This window comes from Hipposideros armiger, unplaced genomic scaffold, assembly GCF_001890085.2.
Source record: "Hipposideros armiger isolate ML-2016 unplaced genomic scaffold, ASM189008v1 scaffold_381, whole genome shotgun sequence".
Taxonomy (NCBI): Eukaryota; Metazoa; Chordata; class Mammalia; order Chiroptera; family Hipposideridae; genus Hipposideros; species Hipposideros armiger.
The window spans coordinates 1222118-1241242 of NW_017731731.1; the positions used below are offsets into that span (position 1 = coordinate 1222118).

The window sequence follows — 19125 nt, forward strand, 5'->3', positions numbered from 1 at the left end:
AGGCGGCTTCTTTCCTTAAACCTCCTGAACCAACCTCTGCTAGTTTCACACTTTTCTACTGCAGCTTTATCACCTCTCGGCCTTCATAGAACTGAAGAGAATTAGGGCTTGCTCTGGATTAGGCTTTGGTTTAAGGGAATGTTCTGGCTGGTTTGATCTTCTATCCAGACCACTAAAACTTTCTCCAATATCAGCAATAAGGCTGTTGCACTTCTTATTTGTGTGTTCATGGGAGTAGCTCTTTTCATTTCCTTCAAGAACTTTTATGCATTCACAACTTAGCTAACTGGCCCAAGAGGCCTAGCTTTCGTCCTTTCTCGGCTTTTGACATGCTTTCCTCACTCCTTAACCATTCCTAGCTTTTGATTTAAATTGAGAGATGTGTGACTTTTTCTTTTCAATTGAATACTTAAAGGCCGTAGGGTTATTAACTGGCTGAATTTCAATATTATTGTGTCTCATTGAATAGGGAGGTCCGAGGAGGAGGGGGAGAGATGGGGGAACGGCAGGTTGGTGGAACAGTCGGAATACAACATTTATGGATTATGTTCACTTTATATGAGTGCAGTTCATGGTGCCCCAAAACAAAACAGCAACATCAAACGTCACAGATCACCATAACAATGATGAAGAAGTTTAAAATACTGCAAGAATTAACCAAATGTGACAGACACAAAGTGAGCAAGTGCTGTTGGGAAAATGACACCAGTAGACCTGATCACAGGGAAAATGACACCAGTAGACCTGATCACAGGGTTGCCACAAACTTTTGATTTGTTTAAAAAAAAAAATGTATCTTCAAAGCACAGTAAAGTGAAGTGCAACAAAATGAGGTCTGCCTGTACTGACACATGCTGCAACGTGGATGAACCTTGGACAGATAGGCTAAGTGAAAAGCCAGTCGCAAAGGATCGCATGATCCCATTCATATAAAACGTTCAAAATAGGCAGATCTATTGGAACATAAAATATGTGGTTGCCTGGGGGCTGGAGGGACGTTGCGGCAAATGGATACAGGGTTTCTGTTGAGGTGATGAAAATGTTCTAAAGTTGATTGTGATGGTTGCCCAACTTTGGACTAAAAACCATTGAATTGTACACTTTACATGGGTGAATTGTAGGCTATGTGAATTTTATCTCACTGAACTTGTCATGAAACATCAGCTAAGAATAGACAGAGTTAAGGAAAAATGTGAACATAGGAAATAGATTTCTAAAGATGTGAGAATGGGAATGGACTAGGAAAATTAGGATTGCTGGCCAAAATTAAGGGAGCACTTGTGGTTGTAATTACACATTTAAAATGAAACCAGTGTGCATGTTGGTGGGGCAGCCGCCAGCCATGTTCATGTGCCGGTCAGATAGAAGAGCTGCATATAAAACCAATGCTGAGGTTTTTCCAGGCAACTATGGTGAGGGAGAACCATGGACTCCAAGGCAGGTAAGGAGGGAAGTAAAAACATGAAGGGCGTTGGGGTGCCACTAGTGGGTTTCAAGATTGTCCTGGGAAGGGGGTCAGAGAATGGGGTACTTGAAAATGAGAATTTGGAAGTTATTAGTTAATTGTAATGGAAAGGCCTGGCCTTCTAGAGGCCGTGGTAGAAGGGAAGACAAGACCATTGGCGGAGAAGTAGTAGCGCTACCTTGCTTTCTCTACTAAACTCATTTTGGATGTTTCCCGTCACCCTTTCTCCTATACCCCCTCCTCTTTATCCACATAGCAAATCCTTGTTTTTCTTTAGAGATCCCATTTATTATGTACCTCTCGTATCCCTTTTCTTACGTTCTCCTGAGATTTCAGAGTCGACATTGGCCGCCAACCATGTTACCAACCGCCCCTCCCTCAGTGCCCTTTAGGGGTGCTGTTCGTTACTCCATATTATTCTGAACATCTTTGCTATAGATAGCAACAGCACCTCCCCTTCTAGCCTGACTTTTAGTTTTCAGTTGTGAAACAAACGTTTTCTGGCTCATCATAGGAAAATATCCTCAGTTAAGTCTAGGTTATTTTGAGTTAATCTTCAATGTATTTCTTCTTGAATTTGAATACAGAAATTTGAATACAGACATATCGGGCTGTCACTTTTTGGGTCTGCCTTAAAATCTTCCTATATTAAAAATGTTGGAGTCTTCTATCGAATGTGGTATTTCCCCAGGTCTGAACTCTTCCCTTTTTTTTTTTCTTTAACCAATATTTTGGGTAGCATCGTGACTCTTCTGAGCTCTAGGTATACATGTAGTAATCAATTCCTTCACGTTTCCGCCCTTTGTAACCCAGACCCCTTCAACTCTTAGTATCTCCATGTGAAATTTGTCATCTGTCTCCAAAAAAACGACTTTTCTTCCTAGATTCCTGTATCGCATTGATGCTTCCATCAGTCATTCAAAGCAGTGAGCTGTGTTCCTCCAGCTCTTAAATTCTGCCCGCTGAATGCCTTAAATCTCCTCACCTCCTAGCACCTTTGTTCAGTTCAGTAGTCTGCCTGTCCCTTATATTCTTGGGGTAAGAGCTTACCTTACTCTCCGGGGTCATCTCTCCCCCATGCTTTTTTTGTATTCTACTTGCTAGAAGGATCTTTCAAAAATGAACATAGGGTCATCCCTGCTAAAAAGGCCTTAGGTATGTCCCCCATCACTTTAGATCAAAGCCCAAGTTCTTCTCATGGCTTGTAAGACCTGAATTGTCCTGGCCCACCTATTCAGCCTCATAAGCATCATCTTTTATTTTTTTTTAAACTTTATTGGGGAACAGTGTGTTTTTTTCAGGACCCATCAGTCAAGTTGTCCTTCAGTCTTAGCGGTGGAGGGTGCAGCTCAGCTCCAAGTCCAGTCACCATTTTTAATCTAGTTGCAGGGGGCGCAGCCCACCATCCCATACGAGAGTTGACCTGGCAGCCTTGTTAAGAGCACGTGCTCTAACCAACTGAGTCATCCAGCTGCCCACCAGCATCTCTGCTCAAGTCGTTGTCTTCAATCTAGTTGCAGAGGGCACAGCTCACTGGCCAATGTGGGAATTGAACCGGCAGCCCTGTTGCTCAGAGCATGCACTCTAACCAACTGAGCCACCCGGCCACCTTTTTATGTTTTTAATAATTTGTATTCACACACATTTTCGCTGTTTCAGTAATCTCACCTTCTGTAGTTTCTGTTCTCTCGGTTTTCATCAAAAGACATTCTATTGCAGTCCTCAGAACAACTCTGCCGCTTTACCTTCCTTCTAAGCCTTTTCAGAAGCTGCTGCTCTCGACAGATAATGTTTTCCTTACTCATATTGGCCTTGTATATTGTTCCCTTTGAGACCCAATTCAGACATCCCCTGGGAGTCCACTCAGATTTGTACACACCAATTTTATCAGTTCCTACTTTGTCACCATGCTAGCGTATGCCACCTCCTATAGCAATTGACACTTGTCCGTTTTATGTTCTGTTTGAAGGGAAAATACTGTGTTTTCTCTATATCCCCAGCACATTAAATGGGTTAATAATATAAAGCTCAGATGCTTAGTATGTGTGTGAACGAATTTAATTTGTAACTCGAGAAAACTGGTTACTGGTATTGCACATCGTATTTCCAGATAAAATGAGTAATTACTTTGAATGCCCTTTACACCTGGGTAACTCACTGTTTTCCATTGGTATATGCATAATGTCAGTTTTCCTAATAAAAATAAAGTGAAATTCAGCTAGCATGCCTACCAAGGGCTTATGCCACCTGATAAATTTTTAAATTAAATATAACATAAAAGCAATACATGTTCACTGCAAAAAAAAAAAAAAAGCCTACAGATAAGCCAAAAAAAAAAATCCAGTTTCACCATTTCTGTGGTATGAAGACCAACATTTGGGACTATGGGAATATTCTATTGGAAATCTGTACATTTTACTGGCCCATGAAGGGTTAAAAGGAAGTCCACTTATTCACAAATGAGGGAAAGGATTTGAAAGTATAACATTTTAAGCAAATCATGGACACAAATATCCACATGTGTAGAACAGATGAATTAGGCAATGTTTTTTCTTTATAAAAAATATTTTGCTTTATAGGTGCTTTAAATATATGATGACTGTAAATGTTAACTCTGTTAAATCCATCTGTATGCACCCTCAAACCATGTTATAAAGGACTTGAGAGATGTGTTCCTAGAGACGGGTTCATATTATATAAAGAATCATCCCCGAGTTTCTCTCTTCTATACAAGGGTGAGGTGGCCTTGCGTCACGGGCCACTGTCAGGCTGTTAGTTGAGGAAGGCGGCCATCTTGGGGAAATCCGGAATAGGACTTTCCTGTTTTCTCTGCAAGAGTCACTGTTTCCTCTTAAAGACTCATCTGAACTTAATTCCTTTGTTAGAAGACGCTTTGAACCCCTTTCCCGTTTTTCCAGTGTTATTTAAAATTTTGCCATTGGCCCCTTGATCCTATAGACGGATACTGGAGTGTGCCACGCTGACCTCGATAATAGTATAAACATTGTTCTTTTTAGTCCTTGAATAAAAGCTGGTGGGAAAGTAAAGTTTGATTTAAGTGCTTCTATATATGATACGTCTATTAATTTGACTGTAGCTGGGTACATACATTTTATGTTGCTTGTTTTGAATTAGTCCGCAAATATTAAGACTCTGCAAGTCCTTTAAAAAGGGAGAACAAGGACATACCTTAGGTCTTAGGTGCCTTTGTTGTTCCGCTTATGGTATATACTCAGCTATTCACGAGACGATTACAGAATGTTCTGAATTTTACTTCCACATGAGATACGGTATAGGAGGTGGTTCTCTGTATGTTCATTGCCTGGCATTTTCTTAAAGAGTCCGAAGAGTCTGTGAAGGAGCAGTGCCTTCACCTCAGTCACCCACTTCATGTTTTCTGACTTTTCACTGTGGTAATGGGCATTTCTCAACTTAAGATCTGACATGTGGCAGTTCAGTGGATTCACATTTTCCCCAACTACCAAAAGTGCTTGACTTTAAACTATGGTGGGTATTGGGGGACCAGGAGGGGTGGATAGGATCTGAATGATTGGAAATGGAAACGGTTGGGTTTGTTTTTGCAAAGTCAGATATTTAGTGTTATGCTATTTATCACCTGTCAACATAGGTGTGTGGAATAATAATGTCAGCACTTAACTGTGTGCCAGGCTCTGAGCTCCTGTGTGTTTTATGCCATTTAATTTCAACAAGAGGTAGGTATTATCCCATTTCTGAGGCACATGTCCAAGGTCACGCCTGTGTAAGACTGTATTTCACCAAACAGAATATATTTCTCTTGAAGCATTTAAAAGGTATTATGTTTTAAGTAAATACCAAAGCTTGTGAGGGCTCATGTTGAGTCACAAACTGGTATACATACATTTTCAGGTCCACTGTACTTAGTGTTTAAGTCTGACAGAACAGTACTGGACCACATGTTGTGAGGGGCAAAAACCAAAGCAGAAATTCTTGGGTATCACATTAGTATTAATCATTTCTACGGAAAATCCAGGAGCACACAGGACTTGTTAAATGTTTGCTGAAGCGAATGGGAGGGAGGAAGTGATTCAAGATGTAAACACAAATTAACACGATGTTGAGGGGAAAAAAAAGATGAAAATATTGGGTTTGCTCTCAGTTTTTCTATCCCTGTCAAAGAAGTGTTTCTCTTACCATGGCCCCTCAGTAGTCATAACCCGTAATACTCAAAGCCTTTTCTGTGGTATGTGGGCAAAGGGCACATTCTGACAATATCTGGAACATTTTCCATCATTAGAGTAACTCCTATTGGTCATAGCATTGCCCTGTGATGTTTGCAGAGAAATAAATTGAGAGAGAATGCCTGTTGCTTAAGGGGTGAACCAAAACAAATCCTTCCCTCTTCCCTGTATCATCATAAATGATGGATTGTTGAATTTGTATAGTTCTTACATTGAAACACGAGCCAACCCTCATGTAAGTGGGACCTAAAACCAGTAAGTCTTTGTTACTTTCAACAGCACTGACTTGATCAGTCTTGCCACCTTTGGAAGAGTGAGCAGGTGAAGAATGGCTGAGCGGTCAGCATTGCAGGCATTGATTCAGCCTAGCAAGTTACAGGCAATACTGTGCTTTGAAAAGAGACCTGTGAAAATAAACTCTGCGTTCGTGTACGGGCCTTAATTTTATAAGCCTTAGTGTTTAAGTAACACTTAGGGCACTATGACTACTTAGGGCATTTGAATGACACAATCTGAGACACCTCCCTCTTTACTGGATGTTCTGGTCAGTGACCCATTTTTTCTAGTAGTAAAACTAAGACAGAGTGTAAATTTTTCTTCCGAGTACAACTGAAATAACTCAGTTCAGTCCTTAACCTCATTAGGACTTAGCGCCTTGTGTTTCTCATGTTTGACATATTTTGAGTGGTGAAACAGCTACAAATGAAGGGTCTAGATTTTGACATACTCTTTCTAAAAATTGGTAATTACAATTTCCTTTTCTGGCTTATTTTGACCTCTACTTATCTTAGATACTAATGTATACAGTCTATTACTAATATATATATTTTATGTAATACGTATCTTTAAGACTGTTTGCCATGGCTTGTCACGGGGCCTTCACATTGAGTTTATGACCAGTAGTCTTGGCAAACAGTGCATAATTTTGAAGATTCTGGGTTGAATTTCATTTTTCTTCAAGCTCCACAGAAAACTGTTGAAAAGATAATACCATCTTCTGTTATTGTTTACGTTTTTGTTTTTATTGCCTTTTAGGTACTCAAGGAGTTGCCCCTGGCCCTGTAATTGGGCTCCAGGCGCCCTCCACTGGTCTTCTGGGTGCCCGCCCTGGCCTGATCCCACTCCAGCGGCCTCCAGGAATGCCTCCACCTCACTTACAGCGATTTCCTCTGATGCCGCCACGTCCCATGCCACCACATATGATGCACAGAGGTCCACCACCAGGACCGGGGGGCTTTGGAATGCCTCCCCCTCATGGAATGAAAGGTCCCTTTCCACCGCATGGCCCATTTGTGAGGCCTGGTGGAATGCCAGGGCTTGGGGGCCCAGGACCAGGCCCCGGGGGTCCTGAAGACAGAGACGGCAGGCAGGCACCAGCACAGCAGCAGCCGCCACTGACTCAGCAGCCGCCACCAACGCAGCAGCCGCCACCAGCGCAGCAGCCGCCACCAACTCAGCAACAGCCACAGCTGTTTAGAAATGATAACAGGCAGCAGTTCAATTCAGGTCGAGACCAAGAAAGGTTTGGAAGAAGATCTTTCGGAAATCGGGTGGAAAATGACCGGGAACGGTATGGAAGCCGTAATGATGATAGAGATAATAGTAACCGTGAAAGGAGAGAGTGGGGAAGGAGGAGCCCTGACCGGGACAGACACAGAGACTTGGAAGAGAGAAGTAGACGTTCTGGTGGCCATCGAGACAGAGAGCGAGATTCTAGAGATAGAGAGCCGCGTAGAGAGAAGGAGGAGAGCCGAGGCAAAGAGAAGCCTGAGGTGACAGACAGGGCCGGCGGGAACAAGACCGCCGACCCTTCCATCAGCCAAGTGGGAAATGTAGACACTGTTTCAGAACTTGATAAGGGGGAGCCCGAGTCTGCAGCTGTAAAGCCTTCTGAAGAGTTGCCTGCCGAGGCTACCTCATCCGTTGAACCCGAGAAGGATTCTGGCTCAGCAGCAGAGGCTCCGCGTTAGAGACTGGAATTTGTTAAAATGTGACAGTGACACTTCCTGGAGTGTAGCGCTGGAGGTGTACAGATGCTGTATTATACTCGCTCCTGCTATATCAGCCCCGCGGTAGTTGGTGGGGAACTGTAAGCAATTTGATTGCTTCCCTTCTATTTAAAAATAGCCACAAAATAACAAAAAATACTGAAAATATGAATAAATATTACCCTTTTTGCTGTAACTTTTTAAAAGTTTTGACTTTAAAAAGTTTACAAATCGTAATTAGAAGTGCTCTCTATTTTTTTTTTTAATTTAAGACAAGGTAACGGTGAAAGCTCCTCAAAACAATAGGGATGTTTTTAATAAACTCTATTTTCGTAACAAACTTTAATGTGTGCTATTCTTCGTACACTGCATTAAGGTGGAAAAGGATTGTTCACCATCAAAGTTTGAGCTGTTACTACTGTGTTGGAGTCTAAATTAGACTTATTTGATGGAAATAGACGTTATGTAGCTGGTAAACACTTTCATTTGTAATACTTTTGATTTTTTAAGTGTTTCAATCATAAGGTAAAAGTGGTTTTAATGTTAGTTTTGCAATTCGATCAAGTTTTTTTAGCCATTAGCTTTGTGGTAATTGTTGCCCTAATTAATTTGTAAAGAGAAATTTTGCTGGGGGAAAAACTGGATCCCAACATTACCCATTGTACTATAAATTATCTGATTGCCTGGGTATTACTTATTTAGAAGGCTGGGTGTTTTTCTTACCATCCTATTAAATTTTTCAAAAGGGTGAGAGAAATCAAGACTCACATTTACAACATAAAAGCTTTTTGTCTTATTTTATATGTTTAAGGACTTAAATGCAACCTATTGTTTCCTATAAGCCTTGCCTGTTGCCTTTAACTGTTTTGGTTTTTTTTAAACTCCCCTGCTGGGCAGTAGACTGGACTTTTTGCCGCCTATGAAGTACTCTCTCTCTGCTTAAAATTGTTCACTAGGAACAATAGTTGTAGGTTATCCAAGGACGATTATCTGAAGACATCCAAAGCCAAGTCAAGCCTGGGTGCAGTATGGAAGAGCAGTTCCGTAGACCTCACCCAGGGCCGAGGAAAAGACCGCCCAGTACCAGTATTCGTGGCGTTGAAGCTTTTTTCTTAAGTTACATTTTTCAGCTGTCCTACTTTCAGTGTGCTGAGCAGTTAACATTTTCTGGGTGGAGCTGCCTTATTTGTTTTCAAATAGTACTCTGCGGCAAGATCTTGATTGATGGAAAGAATATACCGAGGGCAATGTTCTTGTGTTCCTACCTTTAGAAAAGAAGAGAAAACCCGTTTCCTATCTGCCAACGTGAATGATAAAACTTGTCTGTAGTTTTATGTTGGCCCACTGAAAAGTTCAAAAGTCCTAACAAATTGTGCTTCTGGAAAGGAGGAAACATCTGATTAGTGTTCAGGTTTTAAGGATTTGCAGCCTGTATTTCCAAATAAAAGTATTAAGACCACCTTATTTGCACATGACAAGACCCCCAAAGTACTAAAGTGGGAGCAGTTACACTTGCCTTAAAGGTCCCAGGGGAATCCGTTTTGAGTCTCATCCCACATACGTAAGATTGTGTATTAGTGAAGTCTTACTTTGTTTTTAATATCTCTACTTGACAGCGGTTTGAATCACTTACTGTAAGCATACTGTCTTCTCACCTTTAACTTTGAAAACATGTGTCCTTTTCCAAATTAGCTTTTCCTAAAGCTACGTACGTTTCATCAAAAGTACGTTTGATCAAGTACATATTTATGATCAATCAGAATTGTAGCTTATTTGTGGTTTCACTACCAGAAATACTTTACAATTTTCAATTAATAGACAAGTGTAATTCACATAGTCTACCCTGAGTTACAGTAACATTTCATTTAAAAGCATTTTCGTACAGGTACATAAGTGCTTAGGTAAAATAGACTTGAATTCACTAATTGGATTTGTAAATTCTTAACGTTTACACAGCCAGTACCCACAATCAAATATTTCGTTGGTTCCAGCTTACAATGCTATGTATTGTGTTTCTTTAAAGGGCTAATCTGAAAGTAGGTTCTGCAGTCTACTTATAAACTAAATGTTCACGGGTCTACAGAAGTGGAATATGTGCCATTTTGGCAGGTGGGTAAATTATTCTTAGCTAACAGGCTATAACTGTGCCCATTCACAATTTCACTAAAAATAAAGGGCTCTCGATTTAAATCATAACATCTACATTTTAAAAGAAACCTATGTACTTGTTGAATCTAATGCTAAGTGGCTAAGTAGAGAAACCACCTTAAGCTTCCCTAAAGCTGACAAAGGATAGCCTCTGTGTCCAAGATTAAAGTTCAAGTTATTCTTAGCTAAAAGACCAGCTGCTAAAAATGTAAACATTTTGATTATCTCATTTAAAACTTCCAAAAGAGAGCTCTATGAGATAATTAATGCCTGTCAACATATTACTAAATCTGTTCCATTCAAACTCTGAGTATCAGCTAATTTAGGTTCCAATTTGGATACTTCACTAGGCTCAAAATACAGTACCATCTCTGATAGTTGTTTACTGCAGGCTTGAAGGAGAACTGAACAAATGTAGACAATTAAGTTTAATACCTGTATGAGATTATGTCTGGCAAGATATAAAGATCATTGAAACACACATTTTAATTGAATATGAGTTTTATAAAATACAAATCTTTCCAGTTCTCACTGTAGGTACTTATTATAAAGCAATTTAAAAGAAGACACAAATTACACTTTTAAGGTTACAGTGTTTAATGTTTATCAGGTTAAACTTCTACAACTAGCAAGATAACAGAGGAGTTACTAGGACTCAGAGCTCGTCCTAGGGAATGTTTATTGGGCGATCCCAATTACACCACAAGCCAAACGACTTCCAGCATTTCCCGTCTTTTTACTTTCTTCATTTCCACCTTTGCCCAAGTCATCTGCTTTTTCATGGACCTTGAAAAAATTTTAAGGACATAACTTATGACTATCAAATAATTACCTCTTCCCAACAATACCCAAAAGATTTCTAAAAACTACGTAATATTTAAAAATGTTAAAATAATCCTCACAGGGAAATATACTAATATTTAATTAACAATAAAAAGTAAAAACTAAAAGCTTTCTCTTGACGCAAAGATAAAGATTACCCTTAACCGTTGGGCACAACTGATCTCACAGATTCACTGCACACAAATTTTCAAATATGAAATACGTCTTTACTAAGTCACAAATATGACTGGTTACAGGTTACGGGAGAGGGGGAAGATATGGAAGCCATGAGTCACGATACTTAAGTTCACTTAAGATATTTGAAAATTTGTGTTCAATCAGTCAGATCAGTTGCGCCCGACACAGGGTTAAATAGTAGGTAGGAGTTGTTATCTCTAAATGAAATATTAAAATGCAAACAATTCTGTTACAGTCCACCACATGCTGGTCTTAATCCTCCATGAGAAATTTTAGTAACTTCCATTAGTCATTCTTTTATAGTTAAAAATTGCTTTGGAAAAAAAAGGAAAGTGAACACGCCCCCGCCCAAAAAAACCCCAAAACCTCAAAAACGTGCTTCATGACAATAGCATACAAAATAAAAGGTAATCCTAAAAATATCTTGAACTATTTAAAGATAGAACTGTAAACTTTGCTCATCAAACATTTATAAATGATTTTTCTGCTCAACTCTAGCTGAAGACAATTCTCAGGATAGAGGGTGAACTGGGAAGGCCGTGACTGCTGACTTAACTGTCCTCTGGCGTAGGCAAGAGATTATACTACGTGGTGTTTTGCAATGAACCAGATGCAGCTCCCAAGGGTGACTGCAGGCAACCGCTTCCCCCATGTTAAACAAGTGATGATGACCTACAGCCATGAATGAACAGTAATACTGAGGTCCGCCCAAGACTTGAGACTTAACCAAAACGTTCTGTTTAGCTACAAGAGGGAAACCCAGTCGTGGCAAGAAAATCTGGCTGTTTGAAAACTAGCCAAAGACTACTTCTGTTTCTGCGATGCGGATCTAACATGGTCAAATGTAATCTGCTGTATCACTGCATCTTAGAACAGTGTCAACTAACCTAGACAATTCATCTTCACTGTAATACCCATAAAATAACTGTTTTTTCTAATCTGAACTAAAGGTGCAATTTATGTGGATCCTCAGAAACCAGGATTAATAAGCATGAAAAGACACATGACTGTATTAGAAGGAATCTGATGCATGTCCTTAGTATTTGAAACTTACCACCATTGTGCGGCCAATGATGGAATGGTCCCCCGAGAGTGAGATCACTGCGTCTTCAATGGACACGTGGGCCACACCATCTTTGCCAGCGGTCACATTGCCCAGGTCTCCAACATGCCTGACAACACAGCATCAGAGGCATCAGGCCTGATTTCCATTTAACAGCAGAACAGTTCGAGCACTAAATTAAAAATGGACTAAGTCAAGATGGATCGGGATGGGCTAAGATGTGGATATAGTATGTATCAAATAGAACTCACTTTTTCCAGACTGACAAAATTTTGGAAACATACGAATTTAAAAACAAGTAATTAGATAGTCCAGACACAGCTCTTTAAACAAGTAATCCTCTGGGAGGAGTCATGGGATGGGGCGCACCTCTAATTTCAGAGACAAAGTACTAAAGGGCACAATTCTGTTACTGAGTTCTGCCTGTTAATTCTGGGCATGGTGAAGAAATATGCCCCTAGGCCTCAGTCATAAAATTAAGTTAATCCTTGTCCTTAAATGTAATATTTTCCTGAAAGGCTCTCAGAAACCAAATACACATGGAGTCTCACTGAATTTTCAAATTTTTATCTACAAAGCTTCCTATGTTTCACAATGACGGTTTATTTTGCTAGAGGTTGACAGTACTGTTATTCATGACATTTCCTGTATTAGTCCCCTTTGGCACTTGTATTAGTTCTATACTCAATAAATGCTACAAAACCAAATCGTTTTAAGTGTCCCCATTTGTCAATCTCTTAGCCCAGGTAGGAAGCCATTCTAGCATTTGGGGATAGGGGGACCCAAGGGGGAGACCACTCAATTACTTTAGCATGCAATTTGCAAGTAGTATACCTATACTGACCCCAAAAAGCCATTTCCATTATTAAGTGTTAAGCATTTTGTCACTCACCGCTCTTGGTCCTTTGGCCCACCGTGTGTTTTGGATTCAGGATTAAAGTGAGGACCTGCACTGGTACAGCCTAGTTACCAAAAAAAGGGTAAATTATGAATCAAAATTCCAAAATAAATTCTAAAAAGAAACTGCTCATTGCTAAAACCTCAAATGGAGAAAGTACTGATGTACGTCATGACTTCTAGGCTAATGAAAACAGGAAGCAACAAGTCAGTGTAAACAAAATGGGCAGGGAGTAGAGACAAGTGTTAATTACAGACTCGATGACACTGGTCAAGTTAATGCCCTTCTCTGGGTTTTGGTTTCTTCACTGCCTTATAAAATAAGAGGGCCGAGACTTGACATTCAATGGTTCTTCTGTTAAAATCCCATGGTTATGACCCTTGTTTGTAAAGGCAGAATACCAAAACTCCAAAACACTTATCTCCCCAGCAACATACTAGCAAGCAGCTCTCAGGTTCACGGCTTCTGCTTGGTGCGCACAGGACAGAAAACGGCACCTTCTGTCCCAGGGCCAAGGCAGTTGCCTCGGACAACTCCAGGGGGCAGCACTGAGCGTATTCTGTAACAGTGGCACGCCTGTGCTCCAGAGACCGCCATTCACACAGAACACAACCAGGACAATGCAGGAGTTTTCTGAGACACAGTTCATCCTTCATTCAGTTGCTGATGGAAAGTTTCCACTGTTACAGCTTCTACCCGCCCTCCCATCCCCACGCTCAACCCTCCCGTCCCGGGAGCAGACAGCAAGTTACAGGAAGCAGCACAGTAAGTCAAAGCCACAGAGCAATGGCCGCTCAAAGCAGAGCCAGTAAAACCAAGAAGCAACTTGAGAAATTCCGTAACTGTTAAAAACAGATCAATCTGGTCATTAAATCACTATTTATAGGAACCAAATTGTGGAACATTAAAAACAAGTTCCAGCAAAATGAATCAAGTTCCCACCATAAAAAGTCTAAACACTAAGGCCAGATTACTCAAATATGGCAAAAGATCATTAAATGCATTTTTAACCCACAAACTTTTGTGAACTTGCTTCTAATCCCAAATTGAGAAAATGAAAGTCAATCCAAAGTACCAATAGTTTACACCCTACCTTTAGTCTCATCTCACTTCTGTCTCACTAGGGGTCTCATCTCAAGAGGCGTGGAGCTCTTCTCATAGGGCACCCACCCCGCCCCCGCTCACAAACGCCTGGGATCACGGGGAAGGTAAGACAGGAGCTGAAGTTGCTGTTCTTAAAAAACAGCTGAGACTCATATAATAATCAGGCCACAATCACAATTAAAAAAACATCAACTCCTTCCTCCCCCCTTCTTTTCCACACTTAAAGAGTAAAAATTTAGTTTTGTGGCTGATCTCCCTAAGGTTGACCTTCGCAGTCATGTTAACTGTTTTAACGTTGAGGAGTTTTTGTGTTTAGGCGCTATCTACTGGGTTAAGCACAGGTGGGTCCCCAGATCAGCACAACACCCACCTTGTGTATTATCTCCAAACTGATGGACATGGAAGCCATGCTCGCCTTCAGTCAATCCTTTGATGGATCCTGAAACCACGACCAGCCCGTTCCCCTGTATTCAGAGAAAAGGGCCACAAGTTTGAGAGACCAAGTGCCTCTGAACAAAGAAAACAGTTGAATCGTCTTTACCACTCCCAGGAGAGGGGAAAGACCATGGACTTGGGAGTCGAGACACCCATGTCCAAACCCCAGGCCCACCACTTCCTCGCGGGGCACTTCCAGCAAGCTGCTTAGTGAGAGCTGGCAAGCTAAATTCTAACACTCATCGCCAGGCCCTGTGGCGAGGCAGCAAGATGATAAAACAGCACACAAAAAGCACCTAGCGGAGTGGAGGGCACAGTCAGCACTTAAATGGTGGATTTGGAGACTCTATAGAGTCTGACTCGCTTACAATGAAAACGAGCAAGTTCTTTATTTTGTAAATACTTCTGAATAGGTTATATTTGCACACAGTTGAGTATATGTGTACATATCAAACTTTTTTACCCAGATGTTAGCACATCATACTTTTTAGCACCTTGCCAAAAAAGAGACAGACAGCCACACACACATACACACCAGGAAATGTCCAACCACCTACCCTAGGGTCCCTGTTCTCCACTCTCCACTAAGGGGTGTTTACCAGATTCCAGCATAGGGGTGTGTGTGTGTGTGTGTGTGTGTGTGTGTGTGTGTGTGTGTGTGTGTGTGTGTGTGTGTGTGTGTGTGTGTGTGTGTGTGTGTAACGCTACACAAGAGCATACATATTTCAGGTGTACATTATAATTCCAGCATTGATATTTTTGATACATAGCCTGAAAATATCCTATCCCACTGCCCCTGGGGCACTGATTCTATTCTAACCAGACGTACTGTTTTCTGAAGTCTTTTTAGGGATTGAAACCTCGATAACCTTTCCACTCTAATTACTGAGGCCAAAAAAGAAAGGACAATAACATGAAAGCAGGTGAAAATAACAGAAGTATCACCAATCATGCAATGGTGACGGTAATGGTATTGCATGGCTCCATACATACATAAATCAAGGAAGTTACTATTCCAGGTACAGGGAGATCTCAGGAACTAAAAATACACACAAACATCCATACCACACAGTAAAACACATGAGGCTGTCTTTGCTTTTAAATAGTAAGGACTCACAGTCTCAAGAGGTGTTAGCCTTGAAGACTGACTTTCCATTGGATAAGTAGCACTGCAAAATCAAGTAGTGTGGCAACTGCTGCCCTTTTTTGCTTTTCTTTTTGAAAACAGATATACTATGATTCTTCTAAGTACAACCTTTACTTTTGAAAAAACTCAAATGTGAACGTTATCCCCCAAAACAGGCTGTTATCAAAAGCACAGAGACAAACAGGGCAGGTTCTTCCATGCCTCCATTTAATGGATAATGCCTAGAGCATGTTAGTTCAACAGTAAGCTTCCTGGGCACAACCCTACAGGGCCCAGGCTGTTAGGTGAGTAAAACAGGTCAGAGAAGCAAAGCGGACGTAACCTGGTCCAGGCAGTGTTGCCCTGGGCTAATGAAGGCTTGGTATGGGCAGATCTCCAGTTTTCAAGAGAAGCTAGAAATCTGGACTTACAGGTGAAAATTTCTAATATAAAAAAAAGCTGGAAAATAATCCAAAATTTTAAATGCTCAATAGGTCAAACAAATAGTTTATTGCCAATTTAATACATCTGCATATCTGTAGAGTTATAATGCTTAATTATCCAAGGGTTTTTATCAGGCACAAACAGCACTACCAAAGTGAAGTTTGGAACTTAAAAGAGGAAGCCAGCCATTCCAGCTGCTCAGGGAATGTGGGAAAACTCCCGGAACCTCGGTTCTGTATGGATTCACAGCTTGGTTCTGAATGGAACACCAGGAGCCGTTTCTCAGTGGCCAGAGGAAGAGAGCCTCAAGAGGCTTCTCAGATTCTCTAGTATCGGTGAATTATGTGGCGACGAGAGAGGAGGGACAAAACAAAGTCTGGCAAATGAAAACAGTAAAATTTAGTCAAATGCAAAAAGCCTTTTCCAGAAAATTTGGAAACCACTTCAAGGGATAAATAAAGCCTGAACCTAAGTTCTGCTTTGTGTAAATTTCATAGATGGACCAATTATCTAGATTACGTTTCCTGTCCTCTCACATTTCTGTAAACCACTTTAAAGACTAAATCTCACTCATATGTTAAACAATCTCTCTTGAATAATCAGCCAGGTACAACATAAACAATTTCCACCAGTACCCTCACTAAGATTTGGGGGACAGTCTTATTACAAGCGCCTTCCTTACAACACGTGTGCAATATCACTAATGAGTATTTCTGTATACTTTACGTTACAAGATCTGTTCAAAAGTTTGTTTTCTACCATCTCCGTAACAGGCCTATTGATAAGAGCAATTTCAAAGTCACTTTCCAGAGAATTTGGTTAAACAAATGCTCCAAGACCTGAGTTAAGTGACAAGTCCATGCAACAGAAACACTTGGGGTCTAACTCCCAACTCCATCCATTAACCCTCCACCAACAGTTAATTCTCCATCTTTGGTGCACATTAGAACCACTTCGGAAACTTTAAAAACAGCAATGCTCAGATTGCAACCTGACAGATTCTGATATAATTAGTCTGGAGTTGGGCCGTAGTATCTGTATTTTTTTAAAGCTCTCCAAATGAGCCTACTTTGCACCCAGGGTTAAAAATCGCTGCTATGGAAAACCTCCAACAAGGGAGTCGGTGAGATCTCTGGCTTTGGAGCTCTGTCCAAGGGCCTCTTCCTCGCCCCTATAGCCTGGCCCTGACCCAGAGGAAGGGTCAGCAAACTTTTCTGTAAAGGCCACAAAGGGACTCAGTTGCGTCGTTTTTCACGACGCTTTAAACATAAACATATTAAAAACAAACACCTAAGGAGTCCTCTTAGCTTCGGGGCTGTACAAACAGCGGACCCAAACGGATGAAGCCCGTGCGCCAGTTTGCAAACCCCTGAACTACAGAGCTCAAGTCGGAAATGAGGCCCGAAAGGAATAACGGATGCGACGACACCCAGCGGCCCGGCGCCACCCGCCCCCATCTCAAGGGCGGGCCGAGTACTGGGCTGCGCAACTGAGAGTCGCAGGATCCTCAAGACCCAGAAAATGACCCCGCAAAAACGGGCCGCACCCTTTTCAAACGCGTCCGTTCCCCGCTCTGGCCTAGACACTGTGGCGGCAGCCAAGGCCCTGAGGGCGGCAACCTTCCCCTCTCGCTTTCTCTCCTCCCTCCCGGGCCCGTGGTTGTTGGCACCCACGGGGCGGCTCGCCCTGCACCCCGCCCAGGCTCAGCCCCGCAGCAGCCTCGCCGCGCACTGCCGCTGCGGCCGGGCTCGCCCCGTGACTCAGCACTCCGCCGCCGCGAGCGAGCGGCAGCGCGGGAGCGCAGCACAGCTGCAGGGCAAAGGCCCCACGCTGCGCGGCCTTGCGGGCCGGGAGCGGCGGGGGCGTGGCGAGGACGGCCGCCCGCTCTGGGGCACAGGTGCGCGGCACGGCCTCGCCGCCAGCCTCTGCCCCAGCCCTTGCCTTCTGCTCGAAGTGGATGGTGCCGTGCACCCCGCTGTCGCCACTCATCACACACACGGCCTTGGTCGCCATGACTCGCAGGGACGCACTCCTTCCTACGACCCAACAGCCACAACAGACGCCGAGAACACGCCGACGCAAAGAAGCCTGCGCTGTACACTCTTTATAGCCCGACCTCCGCGCCCCGCCCCCCTGACCCAGAACCAATCGCCGCCCGCGTACACAGTCCGCCCCAACGGAGGGGTCTATCGGGGGTGGGGCCAAGGGGCCGCTTAGTTCTCCGCTCCGCAAGCTCACTGCTTGCAGGAGCTGTAAAACGCCCAGAAAACTGGAACTGTGGCAAAAAACAGCCTTTCTCTTCCAAAGATTGTAATGGTGGATTGCTCTACGCGAACTGGGAAAATGAGGTATACGTGGCACGCCTTGGAGATCTGAAGTCACTTTGTCTGGAAATGTCATTAGTTCTAACTGACTTTGGTCATAACGTTGTCTCATTTGTTATTCAGAAATTGGGACGCATGGAGCTGGGTGATTTGTAGTTTTTATTTTTTAATTGTCTTGTTTTGGGGAGTTTCTTTGGGTGTGTAAAGGCAATATGTCTCGATCCCTGGCCTCACATTTTCTTCCCTGCAATTTCCTTAGTTCTCAGCACACAGAGTTACTTATTTGGTTACCGCAACTCGGTATTCTTTTCAGATTTTTCCTGTTTGACAGGGAAAGCCACAAACTATAAAAATATCAAATGTCAGCTGACTGACTTCTACACATCTCTTCTATTTTGTCCGACTCTACTGCCACAACAGTCAAGGAGAAGGGCAGGATGGGTAAATAATTTATGATACCTCTGAGGAAAAGAGTGAAGAAATAAAATGGAGTCACTTATAGTCAAGCTGCTAAATTACTAAAATCAAGTACGTTGACGCATGAGAACTTGATTCTGTTGTTCTTTTAAGTAGCCTGGAACTTTAAAGTGCTGAACTTTCCAGTCCTGCTCAATGCCTGGATACATATATCAGACCTCCAGATTATCCCCTGACAGTCTAAGGAGAGAATGTTCACATAGGCAGACCACTTGACATCCAGTATCCAGACCACCAGTCATCTAGAGCAGGGGTTGGCAAACTTTTGAGACGGAAGAGCCAATCCTGTCCCTCGAAGTTTTGCAAGACCTATAAAACAAGTGAAATCACCATTATGTGAATAATATCCTTTAAAAATTTTATAAATGAAACTATGATAGTTTTATTTTCATTTTCAATTTTACTTCAGAGCC

The 19125-nt window shown here is 42.1% G+C and overlaps 2 protein-coding genes across 4 annotated transcripts in view; one reads left to right on the top strand and one right to left on the bottom strand.

The window, feature by feature from the left end:
- Positions 1–8013, top strand: part of SCAF4 (SR-related CTD associated factor 4) — a 72866-nt gene extending 64853 nt beyond the window's left edge. For all 3 annotated transcript variants that reach the window (XM_019662844.1, XM_019662846.1, XM_019662845.1), the window contains exon 20: positions 6721–8013. In XM_019662844.1, the coding sequence (XP_019518389.1) occupies positions 6721–7655 (935 nt within the window). In that variant the 3' untranslated portion in view covers positions 7656–8013. The remainder of the gene's footprint in view (positions 1–6720) is intronic.
- A 2381-nt stretch (positions 8014–10394) lies between these two features.
- SOD1 (superoxide dismutase 1) lies at positions 10395–18008 on the bottom strand. The gene is made up of 5 exons (XM_019662847.1): positions 17853–18008; positions 14277–14370; positions 12797–12866; positions 11896–12013; positions 10395–10607 (listed from the first exon to the last, which is right to left on the bottom strand). The coding sequence occupies exons 1-5, from the start codon at positions 17922–17924 to the stop codon at positions 10500–10502; spliced, it is 462 nt and encodes a 153-aa protein (XP_019518392.1). The 5' UTR covers positions 17925–18008; the 3' UTR covers positions 10395–10499.
- Positions 18009–19125: the final 1117 nt, after the last annotated feature.